General features: G+C 45.4%; 2 protein-coding genes across 3 annotated transcripts in view; one reads left to right on the forward strand and one right to left on the reverse strand.

The window, feature by feature from the left end:
* FKBP4 (FKBP prolyl isomerase 4) overlaps positions 1–12,765 on the reverse strand; it is a 37,965-nt gene extending 25,200 nt beyond the window's left edge. The window contains exon 1 of the mRNA XM_056517848.1: positions 12,723–12,765. The gene's annotated coding sequence lies outside the window, so the exon portion shown is untranslated. The remainder of the gene's footprint in view (positions 1–12,722) is intronic.
* A 138-nt stretch (positions 12,766–12,903) lies between these two features.
* DDX11 (DEAD/H-box helicase 11) overlaps positions 12,904–24,893 on the forward strand; it is a 113,301-nt gene continuing 101,311 nt past the window's right edge. For both annotated transcript variants that reach the window (XM_056517826.1, XM_056517827.1), the window contains exons 1-3: positions 12,904–13,108; positions 14,499–14,645; positions 18,435–18,650. In XM_056517826.1, the coding sequence (XP_056373801.1) occupies positions 13,103–13,108; positions 14,499–14,645; positions 18,435–18,650 (369 nt within the window). In that variant the 5' untranslated portion in view covers positions 12,904–13,102. The remainder of the gene's footprint in view (positions 13,109–14,498; positions 14,646–18,434; positions 18,651–24,893) is intronic.

Here is a 24,893-nt window from a genome sequence, read left to right on the forward strand (position 1 = left end):
CAACGTGTCTAATATACAGTGTCCTCCCCTATATAACACAACGTGTCTAATATACAGTGGCCACCTCTATATAACACAACGTGTCTAATATACAGTGTCTTCCTCTATATAATACATAATATCATGTATCTAATACACAGTATGTTCCTCTATATAATACATCATGTATGTAATACACAGTATACTCCTCTATATAATACATTATGTATCTAATACACAGTATGCTCCTCTATATAATACATTATGTATCTAATACACATATATTATATGCTCCTCTATATAATACATTATGTATCTAATACACAGTATGCTCCTCTATACATTATATCATGTATCTAATACACAGTATGCTCCTCTATATAATACATTATGTATCTAATACACAGTATGTTCCTCTATATAATACCTTATGTATCTAATACACAGTATGCTCCTCTATACATTATATCATGTATCTAATACACAGTATGCTCCTCTATATAATACATTATGTATCTAATACACAGTATACTCCTCTATATAATACATTATGTACACAACGTGTCTACTATACAGTGTCCTCCTCTATATAACACAACGTGTCTAATATACAGTGTCCTCCTCTATATAACACAACGTGTCTAATATACAGTGTCCTCCTCTATATAACACAACGTGTCTAATATACAGTGTCCTCCCCTATATAACACAACGTGTCTAATATACAGTGGCCACCTCTATATAACACAACGTGTCTAATATACAGTGTCCTCCCCTATATAACACAACGTGTCTAATATACAGTGTCCTCCCCTATATAACACAACGTGTCTAATATACTGTGTCCTCCTCTATATAACACAACGTGTCTAATATACAGTGTCCTCCTCTATATAACAGAACGTGTCTAATATACAGTGTCCTCCTCTATATAACACAACATATCTAATATACAGTGTCCTCCCCTATATAACACAACGTGTCTAATATACAGTGTCTTCCTCTATATAATACATAATATCATGTATCTAATACACAGTATGTTCCTCTATATAATACATCATGTATGTAATACACAGTATACTCCTCTATATAATACATTATGTATCTAATACACAGTATGCTCCTCTATATAATACATCATGTATATAATACACAGTATGCTCCTCTATATAATACATCATGTATCTAATACACAGTATGCTCCTCTATATAATACATTATGTATCTAATACACAGTATACTCCTCTATATAATACATTATGTATCTAATACACAGTATTCTCCTCTATATAATATATTATATCATGTATCTAATACACAGTATGTTCCTCTATATAATACATTATGTATCTAATACACAGTATGCTCCTCTATATAATACATTATGTATCTAATACACAGTATGTTTCCTACCTATAGGAAACATACTGCAGTGAATTCCATCCTGCATGCCGATTCCTGTCACCCCAGACACGTTATAGAGAACCTCCCAACTGGTGAGCTCATTAGAGCTCGGCGTAATTGTACCCGAGAGGTTGATTTTAGTGAGGAGGCAGTTTCCATAGGCAACCGCCTTAGAGCAAGGAATTATCCACAGTGGACCATTGATAGAGCCCTTGCGGTTGCCAATGGTAAAGATCGCAAGTCTTTGATGGGTATTACTTCTGATATGCACGGTGAAACACATAATGGTGATGATAGAAATGTCATTCATAGCTATAGTCATAACAGAAACATTAAGTTTGATAACAGAAATAATTCACCAGTAGTGTTTTCTACCCAGTATAGCATAGAGTTTCACAAAATTAAGAAGGTCATCAATAAGTATATGCCGATCTTAAGTAGTGATCCAGACTTTAAACAGGCTTTGATAGGGGGCCATAGATGTGTGTCTAAGAAAGCACCTACTATTGGCCAACGTCTCTCTCCTAGCCTGTTCCAGGATAAGGCCTCGACTAAACCCACTTGGCTGACATACATTGGATCATTCAAGTGTGGGGCTAAAAGGTGCATTTGTTGCAGCTATATTTCTAATTCTACTACATTTGTGTCTACAGTTAATCATACTAGTTTTGCAATTAAGCAGTATGTAAACTGTAACACCACTGGTGTCGTATACCTGTTCACATGTATTAGCTGTCAGGTACAATACGTAGGCTGCACCACAAGTTCTCTGAAAATGAGGATTCGGAAACATATTTCCGATGTACCACATTTCCTATCTAGGAACGTCTCAATGGTATCCAAGCACTGCGCGGATGCGCATGCTGGGGATACCTCTGGCCTCCGGCTTCAGGGGATTGAAAGGGTCACGGTTCCAACTAGAGGAGGTAATCTAAAACACAAGATCCTAGACCGTGAGATCTTTTGGATCCTGAAGCTGGGGACTAGATATCCTCAAGGTTTGAACAAAAGAATGGACACGATTCTACATTACTGATATAACATTTTTTTAATTTTCTGTATTTTTTGAGTTTATTACTTTTTTGAGTATTTTTTGAGTATTTTTGAGTTCTCTTTTTCCCTTTTCTTCTTTCCTCTTCTCTGGGTCACTGCCCCTTTCCACATTAACCTTTCCCTCCTTTTCCCTTCCCCTTTTTCCCCCCCTGTTTCCTTTCCCTTTTCTCCCCCCCCCCTCTCTCCTTCCCTTCTTTTCCCCCCCCCCCCTTTTTCCACCCCCTTTCCCCCCCTTTTTCTTATCTGTTTATTCTTCAACAATTATCATGGTTCTAGCTGTTCCATTTTGTAGTGCGATAGCATAATTCCGCGATACACTCATATATATAAACCATGAGTGTGAATGCTTCATGGATATGCGGTTTTCTTTTCTTTTATTACTATGAGAGATAGATTTCTGTAACTTAGAAATGATGTTGATATCTTTCTTCTCTTTTATATTTAAGATATTTTTGTAATAAAGAAATTGTTATATCTATGTATGTTAATATATTATAATATATTTTAATACTGTTTTCATGTAAAAGCGTCCATATTTGATAAATTTTATACAATTTTTTTTTTGGTTCATGTTTTGCATGTCTTGCAGTGGCGGTTGCCATTGGTTTCTACATGTGGTTGGTTATACCATCTTGTGTAGGTGTGGCCTTGACGTCACGTCCACCTGTCAGTACAGGTGTGCCGTTACGTCATGTCCGCCCACCCACATGTATAAAACCCGGTCTTTTTGTAGTACAAGTTGTGTATGACTAAGGCTTTGTTGTAAAGCCGAAACGCGTCACTGTACCCTGTGTTCCTGTTATGACCATCTGGTGAATAAATATTATCCTCCGAGTTTCTGGACGCTGGACTCCTCTTTCTTCTGCTGTTCAATTGGGCGAGGTCCGCGCTCTGTCCGTGCGCACCTGGGGTGAGCTGAAGCATTGCTGTTTCTCTATCTATTATGTATCTAATACACAGTATGCTCCTCTATATAATACATTATGTATCTAATACACAGTATGCTCCTCTATATAATACATTATGTATCTAATACACAGTATGCTCCTCTATATAATACATTATGTATCTGTTACGCCGAGCGCTCCGGGTCCCCGCTCCTCCCCGGAGCGCTCGCTACACTCTCCCCGCTGCAGCGCTCCGGTCAGATCCACTGACCCGGGGCGCTGCGATTCCGCTCCCAGCCGGGATGCGATTCGCGATGCGGGTAGCGCCCGCTCGCGATGCGCACCCCGGCTCCCGTACCTGACTCGCTCTCCCTCGGTCCTGTCCCGGCGCGCGCGGCCCCGCTCCCTAGGGCGCGCGCGCGCCGGGTCTTTGCGATTTAAAGGGCCACTGCGCCGCTGATTGGCGCAGTAATTCCAATTAGTGTCTTCACCTGTGCACTTCCCTATATCACCTCACTTCCCCTGCACTTCCTTGCCGGATCTTGTTGCCATCGTGCCAGTGAAAGCGTTCCTTGTGTGTTCCTAGCCTGTGTTCCAGACCTCCTGCCGTTGCCCCTGACTACGATCCTTGCTGCCTGCCCCGACCTTCTGCTACGTCCGACCTTGCTTCTGCCTACTCCCCTGTACCGCACCTATCTTCAGCAGCCAGAGAGGTGAGCCGTTGCTAGTGGATACGACCTGGTCACTACCACCGCAGCAAGACCATCCCGCTTTGCGGCGGGCTCTGGTGAAAACCAGTAGTGTCTTAGAACCGGTCCACTAGCACGGTCCTCGCCAATCCCTCTCCGGCACAGAGGATCCACCTCCTGCCAGCCGGCATCGTGACAGTAGATCCGGCCATGGATCCCGCTGAAGTTCCTCTGCCAGTTGTCGCTGACCTCACCACGGTGGTCGCCCAGCAGTCACAACAGATAGCGCAACAAGGCCAACAGCTGTCTCAACTGACCGTTATGCTACAGCAGTTACTACCACAGCTTCAGCAATCATCTCCTCCGCCAGCTCCTGCACCTCCTCCGCAGCGAGTGGCCGCTCCTGGTCTACGCCTATCCCTGCCGGATAAATTTGATGGGGACTCTAAGTTTTGCCGTGGCTTTCTTTCCCAATGTTCCCTGCATCTGGAGATGATGTCGGACCTGTTTCCCACTGAAAGGTCTAAGGTGGCTTTCGTAGTCAGCCTTCTGTCTGGAAAAGCCCTGTCATGGGCCACACCGCTCTGGGACCGCAATGACCCCGTCACTGCCTCTGTACACTCCTTCTTCACGGAGATCCGAAGTGTTTTTGAGGAACCTGCCCGAGCCTCTTCTGCTGAGACTGCCCTGTTGAACCTGGTCCAGGGTAATTCGTCCGTTGGCGAGTATGCCGTACAATTCCGTACTCTTGCTTCAGAATTATCCTGGAATAATGAGGCCCTCTGCGCGACCTTTAAAAAAGGCCTATCCAGCAACATTAAAGATGTTCTGGCCGCACGAGAAATTCCTGCTAATCTACATGAACTTATTCACCTAGCCACTCGCATTGACATGCGTTTTTCCGAAAGGCGTCAAGAGCTCCGCCAAGATATGGACTCTGTTCGCACGAGACGTTTCTTCTCCTCGGCTCCTCTCTCCTCTGGTCCCCTGCAATCTGTTCCTGTGCCTCCCGCCGTGGAGGCTATGCAGGTCGACCGGTCTCGCCTGACACCTCAAGAGAGGACACGACGCCGCATGGAGAACCTCTGCCTGTACTGTGCTAGTACCGAACACTTCCTGAGGGATTGTCCTATCCGTCCTCCCCGCCTGGAAAGACGTACGCTGACTCCGCACAAAAGGTGAGACAGTCCTTGATGTCTACTCTGCTTCTCCACGTCTTACTGTGCCTGTGCGGATGTCTGCCTCTGCCTTCTCCTTCTCTACTGTGGCCTTCTTGGACTCTGGATCTGCAGGAAATTTTATTTTGGCCTCTCTCGTCAACAGGTTCAACATCCCAGTGACCAGTCTCGCCAGACCCCTTTACATCAATTGTGTAAACAATGAAAGATTGGACTGTACCATACGTTTCCGCACGGAGCCCCTTCTTATGAGCATCGGATCTCATCATGAGAGGATTGAACTTTTGGTCCTCCCCAATTGCACCTCGGAAATTCTCCTTGGACTTCCCTGGCTTCAACTTCATTCTCCAACCCTGGATTGGTCCACTGGGGAGATCAAGAGTTGGGGGCCCTCTTGTTCCAAGGACTGTCTAAAACCGGTTCCCAGTAACCCTTGCCGTGACTCTGTGGTTCCTCCAGTAACCGGTCTCCCTAAGGCCTATATGGACTTCGCGGATGTTTTCTGCAAAAAACAAGCTGAGACTCTACCTCCTCACAGGCCTTATGATTGTCCTATCGACCTCCTCCCGGGCACTACTCCACCCCGGGGCAGAATTTATCCTCTCTCTGCCCCAGAGACTCTTGCCATGTCTGAATACGTCCAGGAAAATTTAAAAAAGGGCTTTATCCGTAAATCCTCCTCTCCTGCCGGAGCCGGATTTTTCTTTGTGTCCAAAAAAGATGGCTCCCTACGTCCTTGCATTGACTACCGCGGTCTTAATAAAATCACGGTTAAGAACCGCTACCCCCTACCCCTCATCTCTGAACTCTTTGATCGCCTCCAAGGTGCCCACATCTTTACTAAATTGGACTTAAGAGGCGCCTATAACCTCATCCGCATCAGAGAGGGGGATGAGTGGAAAACGGCATTTAATACCAGAGATGGACACTTTGAGTATCTGGTCATGCCCTTTGGCCTGTGCAACGCCCCTGCTGTCTTCCAAGACTTTGTTAATGAAATTTTTCGTGATCTGTTATACTCCTGTGTTGTTGTATATCTGGACGATATCCTAATTTTTTCCGCCAATCTAGAAGAACACCGCCAGCATGTCCGTATGGTTCTTCAGAGACTTCGTGACAATCAACTCTATGCCAAAATTGAGAAATGTCTGTTTGAATGCCAATCTCTTCCTTTTCTAGGATATTTGGTCTCTGGCCAGGGACTACAAATGGATCCAGACAAACTCTCTGCCGTCTTAGATTGGCCACGCCCCTCCGGACTCCGTGCTATCCAACGCTTTTTGGGGTTCGCCAATTATTACAGGCAATTTATTCCACATTTTTCTACCGTTGTGGCTCCTATCGTGGCGTTAACCAAAAAAAATGCCGATCCCAAGTCTTGGTCTCCTCAAGCGGAAGACGCCTTTAAACGACTCAAGTCTGCCTTTTCTTCAGCTCCCGTGCTCTCCAGACCTGACCCTTCCAAACCCTTCCTATTGGAGGTTGATGCCTCCTCAGTGGGAGCTGGAGCTGTTCTTCTACAAAAAAATTCTTCCGGGCATGCTGTCACTTGTGGTTTTTTTTCTAGGACCTTCTCTCCGGCGGAGAGGAACTACTCCATCGGGGATCGAGAGCTTCTAGCCATTAAATTAGCACTTGAGGAATGGAGGCATCTGCTGGAGGGATCAAGATTTCCAGTTATTATTTACACCGACCACAAGAACCTCTCCTACCTCCAGTCTGCCCAACGGCTGAATCCTCGCCAGGCCCGGTGGTCTCTGTTCTTTGCCCGATTTAATTTTGAGATTCACTTTCGTCCTGCCGATAAGAACATTAGGGCCGATGCTCTCTCTCGTTCCTCGGATGCCTCAGAAGTTGAACTCTCTCCGCAACACATCATTCCACCTGACTGCCTGATCTCCACTTCTCCAGCCTCCATCAGGCAAACTCCTCCAGGAAAGACCTTTGTTTCTCCACGCCAACGCCTCGGAATCCTCAAATGGGGTCACTCCTCCCATCTCGCAGGTCATGTGGGCATCAAGAAATCTGTGCAACTCATCTCCCGCTTCTATTGGTGGCCGACTCTGGAGACGGATGTTGTGGACTTTGTGCGAGCCTGCACTATCTGTGCCCGGGATAAGACTCCTCGCCAGAAGCCCGCTGGTTTTCTTCATCCCCTGCCTGTCCCCGAACAGCCTTGGTCTCTGATTGGTATGGACTTTATTACGGACTTGCCCTCATCCCATGGCAACACTGTTATTTGGGTGGTCGTTGATCGATTCTCCAAAATGGCACATTTCATCCCTCTTCCTGGTCTTCCTTCAGCGCCTCAGTTGGCTAAACAATTTTTTGTACACATTTTTCGTCTTCACGGGTTGCCTACGCAGATCGTCTCGGATAGAGGCGTCCAATTCGTGTCTAAATTCTGGAGGGCTCTCTGTAAACAACTCAAGATTAAATTAAATTTTTCTTCTGCATATCATCCCCAGTCCAATGGACAAGTAGAAAGAATTAACCAGGTCTTGGGTGATTATTTGCGACATTTTGTTTCCTCCCGCCAGGATGACTGGGCAGATCTCCTTCCATGGGCCGAATTCTCGTATAACTTCAGAGTCTCTGAATCTTCCTCCAAATCCCCATTTTTCGTGGTGTACGGCCGTCACCCTCTTCCCCCCCTCCCTACCCCCTTGCCCTCTGGTCTGCCCGCTGTGGATGAAATTTCTCGTGACCTTTCCATCATATGGAGAGAGACCCAAAATTCTCTCTTACAGGCTTCATCACGCATGAAGAAGTTTGCGGATAAGAAAAGAAGAGCTCCTCCCGTTTTTTCCCCTGGAGACAAGGTATGGCTCTCCTCTAAATATGTCCGCTTCCGTGTCCCTAGCTACAAGTTGGGACCACGCTATCTTGGTCCTTTCAAAATTTTGTGTCAAATTAATCCTGTCTCTTACAAACTTCTTCTTCCTCCTTCTCTTCGTATCCCTAATGCCTTTCACGTTTCTCTTCTTAAACCACTCATCCTCAACCGTTTTTCTCCCAAATCTGTTCCTCCCACTCCTGTTTCCGGCTCCTCGGACATCTTCTCTGTCAAAGAGATCTTAGCTTCCAAAAAGGTCAGAGGGAAAACTTTTTTTTTAGTGGACTGGGAAGGTTGTGGTCCTGAAGAGAGATCCTGGGAACCTGAGGACAACATCCTAGACAAAAGTCTGCTCCTCAGGTTCTCAGGCTCTAAGAAGAGGGGGAGACCCAAGGGGGGGGGGGTACTGTTACGCCGAGCGCTCCGGGTCCCCGCTCCTCCCCGGAGCGCTCGCTACACTCTCCCCGCTGCAGCGCTCCGGTCAGATCCACTGACCCGGGGCGCTGCGATTCCGCTCCCAGCCGGGATGCGATTCGCGATGCGGGTAGCGCCCGCTCGCGATGCGCACCCCGGCTCCCGTACCTGACTCGCTCTCCCTCGGTCCTGTCCCGGCGCGCGCGGCCCCGCTCCCTAGGGCGCGCGCGCGCCGGGTCTTTGCGATTTAAAGGGCCACTGCGCCGCTGATTGGCGCAGTGATTCCAATTAGTGTCTTCACCTGTGCACCTCCCTATATCACCTCACTTCCCCTGCACTCCCTTGCCGGATCTTGTTGCCATTGTGCCAGTGAAAGCGTTTCCTTGTGTGTTCCTAGCCCGTGTTCCAGACCTCCTGCCGTTGCCCCTGACTACGATTCTTGCTGCCTGCCCCGACCTTCTGCTACGTCCGACCTTGCTTCTGTCTACTCCCTTGTACCGCGCCTATCTTCAGCAGTCAGAGAGGTTGAGCCGTTGCTAGTGGATACGACCTGGTCACTACCGCCGCAGCAAGACCATCCCGCTTTGCGGCGGGCTCTGGTGAAAACCAGTAGTGACTTAGAACCGGTCCACTAGCACGGTCCACGCCAATCCCTCTCTGGCACAGAGGATCCACCTCCTGCCAGCCGGCATCGTGACAGTATCTAATACACAGTATACTCCTCTATATAATATATTATGTATCTAATACACAGTATACTCCTCTATATAATACATTATGTATCTAATACACAGTATGCTCCTCTATATAATATATTATGTATCTAATACACAGTATGCTCCTCTATATAATACATTATATATCTAATACACAGTATGCTCCTCTATATAATACATTATGTATCTAATACACAGTATGCTCCTCTATATAATACATTATGTATCTAATACACAGTATGCTCCTCTATATTATACATTATGTATCTAATACACAGTATGCTCCTCTATATTATACATCATGTATCTAATACACAGTATGTTCCTCTATATAATACATTATGTATCTAATACACAGTATGTTCCTCTATATTATACATCATGTATCTAATATACAGTATGCTCCTCTATATAATACAGCATGTATCTAATACACAGTATGCTCCTCTATATAATACATTATGTATCTAATACACAGTATGCTCCTCTATATAATACATTATGTATCTAATACACAGTATGTTCCTCTATATAGTACCTTATGTATCTAATACACAGTATGCTCCTCTATACATTATATCATGTATCTAATACACAGTATGCTCCTCTATATAATACATTATGTATCTAATACACAGTATACTCCTCTATATAATACATTATGTATCTAATACACAGTATGCTCCTCTATATAATACATTATGTATCTAATACACAGTATGCTCCTCTATATAATACATTATGTATCTAATACACAGTATGTTCCTCTATATAATACATTATGTATCTAATACACAGTATGCTCCTCTATATAATACATTATGTATCTAATACACAGTATGCTCCTCTATATAATACATTATGTATCTAATACACAGTATGCTCCTCTATATAATACATCATGTATCTAATACACAGTATACTCCTCTATATAATATATTATATCATGTATCTAATACACAGTATGCTCCTCTATATAATACATTATGTATCTAATACACAGTATGTTCCTCTATATAATACATTATGTATCTAATACACAGTATGCTCTTCTATATAATACATTATGTATCTAATACACAGTATACTCCTCTATATAATACATTATGTATCTAATACACAGTATGCTCCTCTATATAATACATTATGTATCTAATACACAGTATGCTCCTCTATATAATACATCATGTATCTAATACACAGTATGCTCCTCTATATAATACATCATGTATCTAATACACAGTATGCTCCTCTATATAATACATCATGTATCTAATACACAGTATGCTCCTCTATATAATACATTATGTATCTAATACACAGTATGCTCCTCTATATAATACATTATGTATCTAATACACAGTATGTTCCTCTATATAATACATTATGTATCTAATACACAGTTTGCTCCTCTATATAATATATTATGTATCTAATACACAGTATACTCCTCTATATAATACATTATGTATCTAATACACAGTATGCTCCTCTATATAATATATTATGTATCTAATACACAGTATGCTCCTCTATATAATACATTATGTATCTAATACACAGTATGCTCCTCTATATAATATATTATGTATCTAATACACAGTATACTCCTCTATATAATACATTATGTATCTAATACACAGTATGCTCCTCTATATAATACATTATGTATCTAATACACAGTATTCTCCTCTATATAATATATTATATCATGTATCTAATACACAGTATGCTCCTCTATATAATACATCATGTATCTAATACACAGTATACTCCTCTATATAATATATTATATCATGTATCTAATACACAGTATGCTCCTCTATATAATACATTATGTATCTAATACACAGTATGTTCCTCTATATAATACATTATGTATCTAATACACAGTATGCTCTTCTATATAATACATTATGTATCTAATTCACAGTATACTCCTCTATATAATACATTATGTATCTAATACACAGTATGCTCCTCTATATAATACATTATGTATCTAATACACAGTATGCTCTTCTATATAATACATCATGTATCTAATACACAGTATGCTCCTCTATATAATACATCATGTATCTAATACACAGTATGCTCCTCTATATAATACATCATGTATCTAATACACAGTATGCTCCTCTATATAATACATTATGTATCTAATACACAGTATGTTCCTCTATATAATACATTATGTATCTAATACACAGTTTGCTCCTCTATATAATACATTATGTATCTAATACACAGTATGTTCCTCTATATAATATATTATGTATCTAATACACAGTATACTCCTCTATATAATACATTATGTATCTAATACACAGTATGCTCCTCTATATAATATATTATGTATCTAATACACAGTATGCTCCTCTATATAATACATTATGTATCTAATACACAGTATGCTCCTCTATATAATATATTATGTATCTAATACACAGTATACTCCTCTATATAATACATTATGTATCTAATACACAGTATGCTCCTCTATATAATACATTATGTATCTAATACACAGTATTCTCCTCTATATAATATATTATATCATGTATCTAATACACAGTATGCTCCTCTATATAATATATTATGTATCTAATACACAGTATGCTCCTCTATATAATACATTATATATCTAATACACAGTATGCTCCTCTATATAATACATTATGTATCTAATACACAGTATGCTCCTCTATATAATACATTATGTATCTAATACACAGTATACTCCTCTATATAATACATTATGTATCTAATACACAGTATACTCCTCTATATAATACATTATGTATCTAATACACAGTATGTTCCTCTATATAATACATTATGCATCTAATACACAGTATGCTCCTCTATATAATACATTATGTATCTAATACACAGTATACTCCTCTATATAATACATTATGTATCTAATACACAGTATACTCCTCTATATAATACATTATGTATCTAATACACAGTATGCTCCTCTATATAATACATTATGTATCTAATACACAGTATACTCCTCTATATAATACATTATGTATCTAATACACAGTATACTCCTCTATATAATACATCATGTATCTAATACACAGTATGCTCCTCTATATAATACATTATGTATCTAATACACAGTATGCTCCTCTATATAATACATTATGTATCTAATACACAGTATGCTCCTCTATATAATACATCATGTATCTAATACACAGTATGCTCCTCTATATAATACATCATGTATCTAATACACAGTATGTTCCTCTATATAATACATTATATCATGTATCTAATACACAGTATGCTCCTCTATATAATACATTATGTATCTAATACACAGTATGCTCCTCTATATAATACATTATGTATCTAATACACAGTATGCTCCTCTATATAATACATTATGTATCTAATACACAGTATGCTCCTCTATATAATACATTATGTATCTAATACACAGTATACTCCTCTATATAATACATTATGTATCTAATACACAGTATTCTCCTCTATATAATACATTATGTATCTAATACACAGTATACTCCTCTATATAATACATAATATCAAGTATCTAATATGCCCCGCCCTCCTTCATCTAACAGTCTCTAATACACGGTGTATTCAGTTTGGCGGTAGTTGTCATAGGAGACAGACTCCGCCCATAAACTACGACGCAGTGCGCGTAAGCCGAGTCATGAACCAATAATTTCTTCCTTTTCACCTAGCAACACTGACGTCACGCGCTCCTTCTCTGCTCATTCATTGGCTACCGTTATTGTCTCGTTTTCCTCTGGAGCTCATGACTTAATCTGATCGGCTATTGGCTAAGCCTCTTCTGGTAGGCGGGGTTACTCCGCTCTGCAGCGGCCGTTGATTGGATGATCACTAACGCGGGAGATTGTGTTTGCGTCGTGGAGTATGTTGGGTGTTATCGCCGATGCATGTGAGTATCGATAGATATCGCGATTTTAACAGCGATTTTTAGTTGCTCCTTGATGAGATCTCGTGACAGGAGGAGCCCAGATCGATCCCTGTCAGTATAGTATAGGGCTCTGTCTAGAATAATGCTACACTGTATCCCTAGGATATTTAGTACTTTCTATTACTGTAACCTATAGCAACCAATGTAATGGTCATTATGTATCATGCCTATAGCCATGGTTGTTATGGGTTATTTATAACATGTAAAAATGTTGGTCATAGTTGTCATGTTCAGAAATTGAGAAGTTTGGAGAATGTATAGTATCAACCCCGCCCATTTATACAGGACACGCCCATATTATAATCCCTCACTCCATTACCCCAGACCAGACCCCTGAACTAATACAGGCCCCAGACCAACCCCTGAACTAATACAGACCCCAGACCAGACCCCTGAACTAATACAGACCCCAGACCTGACCCCTAAACTAATACAGACCCCAGACCACACCCCTAAACTTATACAGACCCCCCAGACCACACCCCTAAACTAATACAGACCCCAGACCAGACCCCTGAACTAATACAGGCCCCAGACCAGACCCCTGAACTAATACAGGCCCCAAACCAGACCCCTGAACTAATACAGGCCCCAGACCAACCCCTGAACTAATACAGACCCCAGACCAGACCCCTGAACTAATACAGGCCCCAGACCAGACCCCTGAACTAATACAGGCCCCATACCTGACCCCTGAACTAATACAGACCCCAGACCACACCCCTAAACTTATACAGACCCCCCAGACCACACCCCTAAACTAATACAGACCCCAGACCAGACCCCTGAACTAATACAGGCCCCAGACCAGACCCCTGAACTAATACAGGCCCCAAACCAGACCCCTGAACTAATACAGGCCCCAAACCAGACCCCTGAACTAATACAGGCCCCAGACCAACCCCTGAACTAATACAGACCCCAGACCAGACCCCTAAACTAATACAGACCCCAGATCTGACCCCTAAACTAATACAGACCCCAGACCAGACCCCCACTAGAGGGGGCCAACTGCATAGTAAGTCATGGAGTGCTGAGAAACTTAATTCATTTGCGCTGCAGAGTGCCCCCTAGTGGTGGTAACTAGTAGCCAGAATTTTATTATTTTCCTTTAAAGCAGTGTGAGGAGGATTTGGGGCTCTTTATCAGAAAAATGGGGCTCAGACTAGGGCAGTGTTTCCAACCAGGGTGCCTCCAAGTGTTAAAAAACTACAACTCCCAGCATGCCGGGAGTTGTAGTTTGGCCACAGCTGGAGACACCCTGGTTGGGAAACACTGTTGTAGGGAATGTGTGACAGCCACCGAATGATGCAGATACCAGCGATTCTGACTCCGTGTTTTTCTTTTTCAGAACATGGATGTAGGGGGCGACAGTGAGGCTCCTGTGACGTTCCCGTTCCCCTTCCCACCTTACCCTATCCAGGAGCAGTTCATGGGCGAGCTTTATCGGGTGCTGGAAGCCGGGAAAGTTGGGATATTTGAGAGCCCCACGGGAACGGTGAGGATTAAGCATTCTCCACATGTGAATGTGTTATCTAAGCCGCGGTGCAATACGGCTCTGTGTCCTAATAGCAAAGCACTAGCGCCACCATTAGGACACCCTATACTCTATTATTAACCCATTTCTCCCCTTTGATTTCTACTACGTCATGGGTAGGTAAATGTTAAAGTGACATGACCTAAGTTCTCGTCATGCAGCGTTAACCGTCTATGAAGGGACCGCAGGAGCTGCGCTCGGTTCACAGGCTGTGAGTGACGGCTGCTGGTAGAATAGCATAGGCATAGCACTGATCAGTATAATCTGCGATCTGTTTCTCTGGTCTGGCCAGGTGAAGGGACCTCTGGCCATCTTGGCTCATCGGACCCCCCGCGGTTGTGCTGCGGGTGGTTCAATGAGCCTTAAGATGAGCTCCCGTTATGCTTCAGATGCCGTGATCAGTATTGATCACAGAATCTGAAGGGTTAATGGCGGGCATCAGTGTGACCTCCAATGTCCGCCTTTACCAGCGGGTCACTGGCTGCCCATAGCAGCCGGTACCCGCCCTGTATGACGCTATCAGAGCTCCTGTGGTCTTTTCATGTACAGGATGTAAATGTACGTCCAGGGCACCAGGACGTCCATTGTCCTTAACCCCTTAACGACCACGGACATAGATGTGCGTCCTGGTTTGGTGGGACTTCCCGCATCAGGACGTACATTTACGTCCTGTGTATGACCGCCATTAACCCCTCAGATGCCGTGATCAATACAGATCGCAGCATTGCGGTACTTTGAATGGATGATCGGATCGCCCGCAGCGCTGCCACGGCGATCCGATCATCCAGCATGGTGCGATCGAGCAGACCGGAGCAGAAGATCACTGATAATACTGAGCAGTGTTGTGTCCTATACGTAGCACTGAACAGTATTAGCAGTCAAAGGATTGCAAAAAATAGTCCCCTATGGGGACATAAAAAGTGTAAAAAAAAAAAAAAGAGTTGAAAAATGTGAAAAATCCCCTATCCCCAATAAAAATGAAAATTTTAAATTTTTACCCCCAAAAAGCGTAAATTTACGCCACGTGCGTAAATGTCCGAACTATCAAAAATATAATGTTAATGATCCTGTACGGTGAATGGCGTAAATGTAAAAAATTTTAAAAGTCCAAAAATGGTGCTTTTTTTGGTCACATTTTATAAAAAAATTTTTTTTATAGAAAATGATCTAAAAGTTTTATATATGCAAATGTGGTATCTAAAAAAAGGACAGATGACGCGCAAAAAATGAGCCCTCGTACCGCCCTATATACGTAAAAATGAAAAGGTGGTCAAAATAGGGGGATTTTAGTAGGGATCGACCGATATCGTTTTTATAGGGCCGATACCGATAACTTATACCGATATTCCGGTACAAGTTATCGGCTATTTATCCCCCCTCGACACCGCTGCAGGTAATTGATTTAAAGCGGGCGCTTTAAATCAATGCACTGCAGTGGCTTTTGCGGTGCCATAGGCCGCCGCCACCACCCGCTTCTCTCCCCCTACCTGTCAGTGTGGTCCGAGCTATCCATCCTTCCTGTAGTGTCCGGGGGCATTCCGGGTGAAGGGTGAATCGGTCCGGGCTGTCCTTCTTCTCCGGCGGTGCTCTTCTCCACTCCGGGCAGGCTCCGGCCTAGTAACGCTGCATAGACGCAGCAACGCACCTGACGTCACAGCGTAGCGGCGTCTATGCAGCGTACTAGGCCGGAGCCTGCCCGGAGTGGAGAAGAGGACCCCCGGAGAAGGACAGCCCGGACCGGTTCACCCTCCACCCGGAATGCCACCGGACACTACAGGAAGGATGAATGGCCCAGACCACCCCCATTACGGGTAAGTTTATTTTATTTTTATTTTTTTATTGACTCGGAGGGTGGGGGAGGGGCCCGACCGGTATAGCGGTATGGGCAAAAATTAATTACGGTATACCGCCCAGCACTACGGTGGGGGTGCGACGCGGGGGGGCGGTCGCGGTGCAGCGGGTCAGGGTGGGTGGCGGTCGCGGTGCGGTGGGGGCGGTGCGGGGGGCATTATCGGCTTATTGGCAAGGTAATTGCCGATACCAATAATGCCCAAAATTGTGATTATCGGCCGATAATATCGGCCATACCGATAATCGGTCGATCCCTAGATTTTAGATTGCTGATTTTGTACAAAAAGTTTTAGATTTTTTTTTTTTTAAGTGGTACAAAAATATAAAAGTATCTAGCCATGGGTATCATTTTAATCGTATTGACCCACAGAATAAATAACACATGTCATTTTTACTGTAAAGTGTACAGTGTGAAAACGAACCCCTCCAAAATGTGCAAAATTTGGGTTTTCACTTAAATTTCCTCCCCCCAAAAATTTTTTGGGGGTTCACCGTACATTTTATGGTAAAATGAGAGGTTTCATTACAAAGTACAATTGGTCACACAAAAAACAAGCCCTTATATGGGTCTGTACATGGAAATATAAAGGAGTTATGGATTTTAGAAGGCGAGGAGGAAAAAACGAAAACGCAAAAATAAAATTGGCCTTGTGATTAAAGGGGTATTCCAGGCAAAACCTTTTTTTTTATATATCAACTGGCTCCGGAAAGTTAAACAGATTTGTAAATTACTTCTATTAAAAAATCTTAATCCTTCCAATAGTTATTAGCTTCTGAAAGTTTTCTGTCTAACTGCTCAATGATGATGTCACGTCCCGGGACGTGAGTCATCAGAGAGCAGTTAGACAGAAAACAAAAACTCAACTTCAGAAGCTAATAACTATTGGAAGGATTAAGATTTTTTAATAGAAGTAATTTACAAATCTGTTTAACTTTCCGGAGCCAGTGTATTATATAAAAAAAAGTTTTAGCCTGGAATACCCCTTTAAGGTGAAAATGGGCTTGGTCCTTAAGGGGTTAAAGGGGTACTCCGCCTTTAGACATCTTATCCCCCATCCAAAGGATAGGGGATAAGATGTCTGATCGCGGGGGTCCCGCTGCTGGAGACCCCCGCTCCCCCTGTTTGTTTAGAGCGTCGTGTGCAGCGCCGGAGGCGTGTGACGTCAAGGCCATGCCCCCTCAATGCAAGTCTATGGGAGGGGGCGTGATGGCAGTCATCGCCGTGACATCACGAGCCTCCGCCCTGCATCGCCAGTCATCCAGCATGGAGTGGCGTTCGCTCCATGCACCGTATGTCTGGGGTGCTGCAGCCGAGATCTCGGGGGTCACAAGCGGCGGGACCCCCGCGATCAGACATCCTATCCCCTATCCTTTGGATAGGGATAAGATGTCTAAGGTTGGAGTGCCCCTTTAAAAGGGTTTAAAGGGTCTTGGCAGGACCATGTATTACCATGTATTAAATGGGTTATCCAGGGATGGAAAAGCAGAGCTAATTTCTTCCAATAAACAGCCCCATCCCTATCCTTAGGTTGTATGTGATGTTACAACTTGGCTCCATTTCCTCAATGGAACTGAGCTGCAATGCCACACACAACCTGAGGACATTGGTTGTGCTGTTTTTGGAAGAAGTTAGCTCTGAATTTCTATCCCTGGATAACCCCTTTAAGCGGTCATTTATTCATTTGAACAGTCGCCTTGTAATTCTTCATTTATGCTGCACTGGCCCCTGCAGGAGAAATGGTGTATTACACGGCACTCGTGGAGACGATTTGCCTAAACAATTGGCCGACTGCAGTGGTTCTCATGTGGAGCATCACGCCACCTTTAACCCTGACATTCGTCATACACCTACAGGCTGAGAAGTTTGTTTTTAATGAATATTTCTTTGGCTGTTTGCAGGGTAAGTCGCTGAGTCTGATCTGTGGTTCGCTTTCTTGGCTGCGGGACTTTGAGGAGAAGCGGCGCCAGGAGGAGGCCCTGGTGTTGGCAGCGGAAGAGACAGAAGACAATGAGGAAAAAAAGACTGACGGGGCCTCCTCCTCTGTGACGGAGCCCGACTGGATCACACAGTTCGTACAGAAGAAAGAGGAGATGGACATAAAGAACAGGATAAAGGTGCCGGTGACCTGAATGAAGGGTTCACAAGATTAGACATTACGCACAGGATGGGGGGATAGCTAGGGGATTGGTGAGGGACCCCAATGATCACTTAATTGGAGGTCACGTGTCCCATGGGTAAATTGAGCAGCAGCATGTGTGCCCAACCCCCACCCAGCAGTGAGCAGATTTACCATAAACCATGACTGGAGCAAAGGCTGAGCATGCGATCTTGTGTCACAGTCATTGATGTCCCCTCATCTCTCCTCTGTCACAGTCATTGATGTCCCCTCATCTCTCCTGTGTCACAGTCATTGATGTCCCCTCATCTCTCCTCTGTCACAGTCATTGATGTCCCCTCATCTCTCCTGTGTCACAGTCATTGCTGTCCCCTCATCTCTCCTGTGTCACAGTCATTGATGTCCCCTCATCTCTCCTCTGTCACAGTCATTGATGTCCCCTCATCTCTCCTGTGTCACAGTCATTGCTGTCCCCTCATCTCTCCTGTGTCACAGTCATTGCTGTCCCCTCATCTCTCCTGTCAGTCATTGCTGTCTCCTCATCTCTCCTGTGTCATAGTAATTGCTGTCCCCTCATCTCTCCTGTGTCACAGTCATTGATGTCCCCTCATCTCTCCTGTGTCAGTCATTGCTGTCCCCCCATCTCTCCCTGTGTCACAGTCATTGCTGTCCCCTCATCTCTCCCTGTGTCACAGTAATTGCTGTCCCCTCATCTCTCCCTGTGTCACAGTCATTGCTGTCCCCTCATCTCTCCTGTGTCACAGTCATTGCTGTCCCGTCATCTCTCCTGTGTCACAGTCATTGCTGTCCCCTCACATCTCCTGTGTCACAGTCATTGCTGTCCCCTCATCTCTCCTGTGTCACAGTCATTGCTGTCCCCTCATCTCTCCCTGTGTCACAGTCATTGCTGTCCCCTCATCTCTCCTGTGTCACAGTCATTGCTGTCCCCTCATCTCTCCTGTGTCACAGTCATTGCTGTCCCCTCATCTCTCCTGTCAGTCATTGCTGTCTCCTCATCTCTCCTGTGTCATAGTAATTGCTGTCCCCTCATCTCTCCTGTGTCACAGTCATTGATGTCCCCTCATCTCTCCTGTGTCACAGTCATTGCTGTCCCCTCATCTCTCCCTGTGTCACAGTAATTGCTGTCCCCTCATCTCTCCCTGTGTCACAGTCATTGCTGTCCCCTCATCTCTCCTGTGTCACAGTCATTGCTGTCCCCTCACATCTCCTGTGTCACAGTCATTGCTGTCCCCTCATCTCTCCTGTGTCACAGTAATTGCTGTCCCCTCATCTCTCCCTGTGTCATAGTCATTGCTGTCCCCTCATCTCTCCTGTGTCACAGTCATTGCTGTCCCCTCATCTCTCCTGTGTCACAGTCATTGCTGTCCCCTCACATCTCCTGTGTCACAGTCATTGCTGTCTCCTCATCTCTCCCTGTGTCACAGTCATTGCTGTCCCCTCATCTCTCCCTGTGTCACAGTCATTGCTGTCCCCTCATCTCTTCCTGTGTCACAGTCATTGCTGTCTCCTCATCTCTCCTGTGTCACAGTCATTGCTGTCCCCTCATCTCTCCTGTGTCACAGTCATTGCTGTCTCCTCATCTCTCCCTGTGTCACAGTCATTGCTGTCCCCTCATCTCTCCTGTGTCACAGTCATTGATGTCCCCTCATCTCTCCCTGTGTCACAGTCATTGCTGTCCCCTCATCTCTCCTGTGTCAGTTATTGCTGTCCCCTCATCTCTCCTGTGTCACAGTCATTGCTGTCCCCTCATCTCTCCCTGTGTCACAGTCATTGCTGTCCCCTCATCTCTCCCTGTGTCACAGTCATTGCTGTCCCCTCATCTCTTCCTGTGTCACAGTCATTGCTGTCTCCTCATCTCTCCTGTGTCACAGTAATTGCTGTCCCCTCATCTCTCCTGTGTCACAGTCATTGCTGTCTCCTCATCTCTCCCTGTGTCACAGTCATTGCTGTCTCCTCATCTCTCCCTGTGTCACAGTCATTGCTGTCCCCTCATCTCTCCTGTGTCACAGTCATTGCTGTCCCCTCATCTCTCCTGTGTCACAGTCATTGCTGTCCCCTCACATCTCCTGTGTCACAGTCATTGCTGTCTCCTCATCTCTCCCTGTGTCACAGTCATTGCTGTCCCCTCATCTCTCCCTGTGTCAGTCATTGCTGTCCCCTCATCTCTTCCTGTGTCACAGTCATTGCTGTCTCCTCATCTCTCCTGTGTCACAGTAATTGCTGTCCCCTCATCTCTCCTGTGTCACAGTCATTGCTGTCCCCTCATCTCTCCTGTGTCACAGTCATTGATGTCCCCTCATCTCTCCCTGTGTCACAGTCATTGCTGTCCCCTCATCTCTCCTGTGTCAGTTATTGCTGTCCCCTCATCTCTCCTGTGTCACAGTCATTGATGTCCCCTCATCTCTCCCTGTGTCACAGTCATTGCTGTCCCCTCATCTCTCCTGTGTCAGTTATTGCTGTCCCCTCATCTCTCCTGTGTCACAGTCATTGCTGTCCCCTCCTCTCTCCTGTGTCACAGTCATTGCTGTCCCCTCATCTCTCCCTGTGTCACAGTCATTGCTGTCCCCTCATCTCTTCCTGTGTCACAGTCATTGCTGTCTCCTCATCTCTCCTGTGTCACAGTAATTGCTGTCCCCTCATCTCTCCTGTGTCACAGTCATTGCTGTCTCCTCATCTCTCCCTGTGTCACAGTCATTGCTGTCCCCTCATCTCTCCTGTGTCACAGTCATTGCTGTCCCCTCATCTCTCCTGTGTCACAGTCATTGCTGTCCCCTCACATCTCCTGTGTCACAGTCATTGCTGTCTCCTCATCTCTCCCTGTGTCACAGTCATTGCTGTCCCCTCATCTCTCCCTGTGTCACAGTCATTGCTGTCCCCTCATCTCTCCCTGTGTCACAGTCATTGCTGTCCCCTCATCTCTCCTGTGTCACAGTCATTGATGTCCCCTCATCTCTCCCTGTGTCACAGTCATTGCTGTCCCCTCATCTCTCCTGTGTCAGTTATTGCTGTCCCCTCATCTCTCCTGTGTCACAGTCATTGATGTCCCCTCATCTCTCCCTGTGTCACAGTCATTGCTGTCCCCTCATCTCTCCTGTGTCAGTTATTGCTGTCCCCTCATCTCTCCTGTGTCACAGTCATTGCTGTCCCCTCATCTCTCCTGTGTCACAGTCATTGCTGTCCCCTCATCTCTCCTGTGTCACAGTCATTGCTGTCCCCTCATCTCTCCTGTGTCACGGTCATTGCTGTCCCCTCCTCTCTCCTGTGTCACGGTCATTGCTGTCCCCTCATCTCTCCTGTGTCACAGTCATTGCTGTCCCCTCATCTCTCCTGTGTCACAGTCATTGCTGTCCCCTCATCTCTCCTGTGTCACAGTCATTGCTGTCCCCTCATCTCTCCTGTGTCACAGTAATTGCTGTCCCCTCATCTCTCCTGTGTCACAGTCATTGCTGTCTCCTCATCTCTCCCTGTGTCACAGTCATTGCTGTCCCCTCATCTCTCCTGTGTCACAGTCATTGCTGTCCCCTCATCTCTCCTGTGTCACAGTCATTGCTGTCCCCTCATCTCTCCTGTGTCAGTCATTGCTGTCCCCTCATCTCTCCCTGTGTCACAGTCATTGCTGTCCCCTCACATCTCCTGTGTCACAGTCATTGCTGTCTCCTCATCTCTCCTGTGTCACAGTAATTGCTGTCCCCTCATCTCTCCTGTGTCACAGTCATTGCTGTCCCCTCATCTCTCCTGTGTCACAGTCATTGATGTCCCCTCATCTCTCCCTGTGTCACAGTCATTGCTGTCCCCTCATCTCTCCTGTGTCACAGTAATTGCTGTCCCCTCATCTCTCCTGTGTCACAGTCATTGCTGTCTCCTCATCTCTCCCTGTGTCACAGTCATTGCTGTCTCCTCATCTCTCCCTGTGTCACAGTCATTGCTGTCCCCTCATCTCTCCTGTGTCACAGTCATTGCTGTCCCCTCATCTCTCCTGTGTCACAGTCATTGCTGTCCCCTCACATCTCCTGTGTCACAGTCATTGCTGTCTCCTCATCTCTCCTGTGTCACAGTAATTGCTGTCCCCTCATCTCTCCTGTGTCACAGTCATTGCTGTCCCCTCATCTCTCCTGTGTCACAGTCATTGATGTCCCCTCATCTCTCCCTGTGTCACAGTCATTGCTGTCCCCTCATCTCTCCTGTGTCAGTTATTGCTGTCCCCTCATCTCTCCTGTGTCACAGTCATTGATGTCCCCTCATCTCTCCCTGTGTCACAGTCATTGCTGTCCCCTCATCTCTCCTGTGTCAGTTATTGCTGTCCCCTCATCTCTCCTGTGTCACAGTCATTGCTGTCCCCTCATCTCTCCTGTGTCAGTTATTGCTGTCCCCTCATCTCTCCTGTGTCACAGTCATTGCTGTCCCCTCATCTCTCCTGTGTCAGTTATTGCTGTCCCCTCCTCTCTCCTGTGTCACAGTCATTGCTGTCTCCTCATCTCTCCTGTGTCACAGTCATTGCTGTCCCCTCATCTCTCCTGTGTCACAGTCATTGATGTCCCCTCATCTCTCCTGTGTCACAGTCATTGCTGTCCCCTCATCTCTCCCTGTGTCACAGTCATTGCTGTCCCCTCATCTCTCCTGTGTCACAGTCATTGCTGTCCCCTCATATCTCCTGTGTCACAGTCATTGATGCCCCCTCATCTCTCCCTGTGTCACAGTCATTGCTGTCCCCTCATCTCTCTTGTGTCACAGTCATTGCTGTCCCCTCATCTCTCCTGTGTGAGTCATTGCTGTCCCCTCATCTCTCCTGTGTCAGTCATTGATGTCCCCTCATCTCTCCTGTGTCACAGTCATTGCTGTCCCCTCATCTCTCCTGTGTCACAGTCATTGCTGTCTCCTCATCTCTCCTGTGTCACAGTCATTGCTGTCCCCTCCTCTCTCCTGTGTCACAGTCATTGCTGTCCCCTCATCTCTCCTGTGTCACAGTCATTGATGTCCCCCCATCTCTCCTGTGTCACAGTCATTGATGTCCCCTCATCTCTCCTGTGTCACAGTCATTGCTGTCCCCTCATCTCTCCTGTGTCACAGTCATTGCTGTCCCCTCATCTCTCCTGTGTCACAGTCATTGCTGTCCCCTCATCTCTCCTGTGTCACAGTCATTGATGTCCCCTCATATCTCCTGTGTCACAGTCATTGATGTCCCCTCATATCTCCTGTGTCACAGTCATTGCTGTCTCATCATCTCTCCTGTGTCAGTCATTGATGTCCCCTCATCTCTCCTGTGTCACAGTCATTGCTGTCTCCTCATCTCTCCTGTGTCACAGTCATTGCTGTCCCCTCATATCTCCTGTGTCACAGTAATTGCTGTCTCATCATCTCTCCTGTGTCAGTCATTGATGTCCCCTCATCTCTCCTGTGTCACAGTCATTGCTGTCTCCTCATCTCTCCTGTGTCACAGTCATTGCTGTCCCCTCATCTCTCCCTGTGTCACAGTCATTGCTGTCCCCTCATCTCTCCTGTGTCACAGTCATTGCTGTCCCCTCATCTCTCCTGTGTCACAGTCATTGCTGTCCCCTCATCTCTCCTGTGTCACAGTCATTGCTGTCCCCTCATCTCTCCCTGTGTCAGTCATTGCTGTCCCCTCATCTCTCCTGTGTCACAGTCATTGCTGTCCCCTCATCTCTCCTGTGTCACAGTCATTGCTGTCCCCTCATCTCTCCTGTCACAGTCATTGCTGTCCCCTCCTCTCTCCTGTGTCTCAGTCATTAGTTTCCCCTCATCTCTCCTGTGTCACAGTCATTGCTGTCCCCTCATCTCTCTTGTGTCACAGTCATTGCTGTCCCCTCATCTCTCCTGTGTCACAGTCATTGCTGTCCCCTCATCTCTCCTGTGTCACAGTCATTGCTGTCCCCTCATCTCTCCTGTGTCACAGTCATTGCTGTCCCCTCATCTCTCCTGTGTCACAGTCATTGCTGTCCCCTCATCTCTCCCTGTGTCAGTCATTGCTGTCCCCTCATCTCTCCTGTGTCACAGTCATTGCTGTCCCCTCATCTCTCCTGTCACAGTCATTGCTGTCCCCTCCTCTCTCCTGTGTCTCAGTCATTAGTTTCCCCTCATCTCTCCTGTGTCACAGTCATTGCTGTCCCCTCATCTCTCTTGTGTCACAGTCATTGCTGTCTCCTCATCTCTCCTGTGTCACAGTCATTGCTGTCTCCTCCTCTCTCCTGTGTCACAGTCATTG

This window comes from Hyla sarda, chromosome 4 (assembly GCF_029499605.1).
Source record: "Hyla sarda isolate aHylSar1 chromosome 4, aHylSar1.hap1, whole genome shotgun sequence".
NCBI classification, from domain to species: domain Eukaryota; kingdom Metazoa; phylum Chordata; class Amphibia; order Anura; family Hylidae; genus Hyla; species Hyla sarda.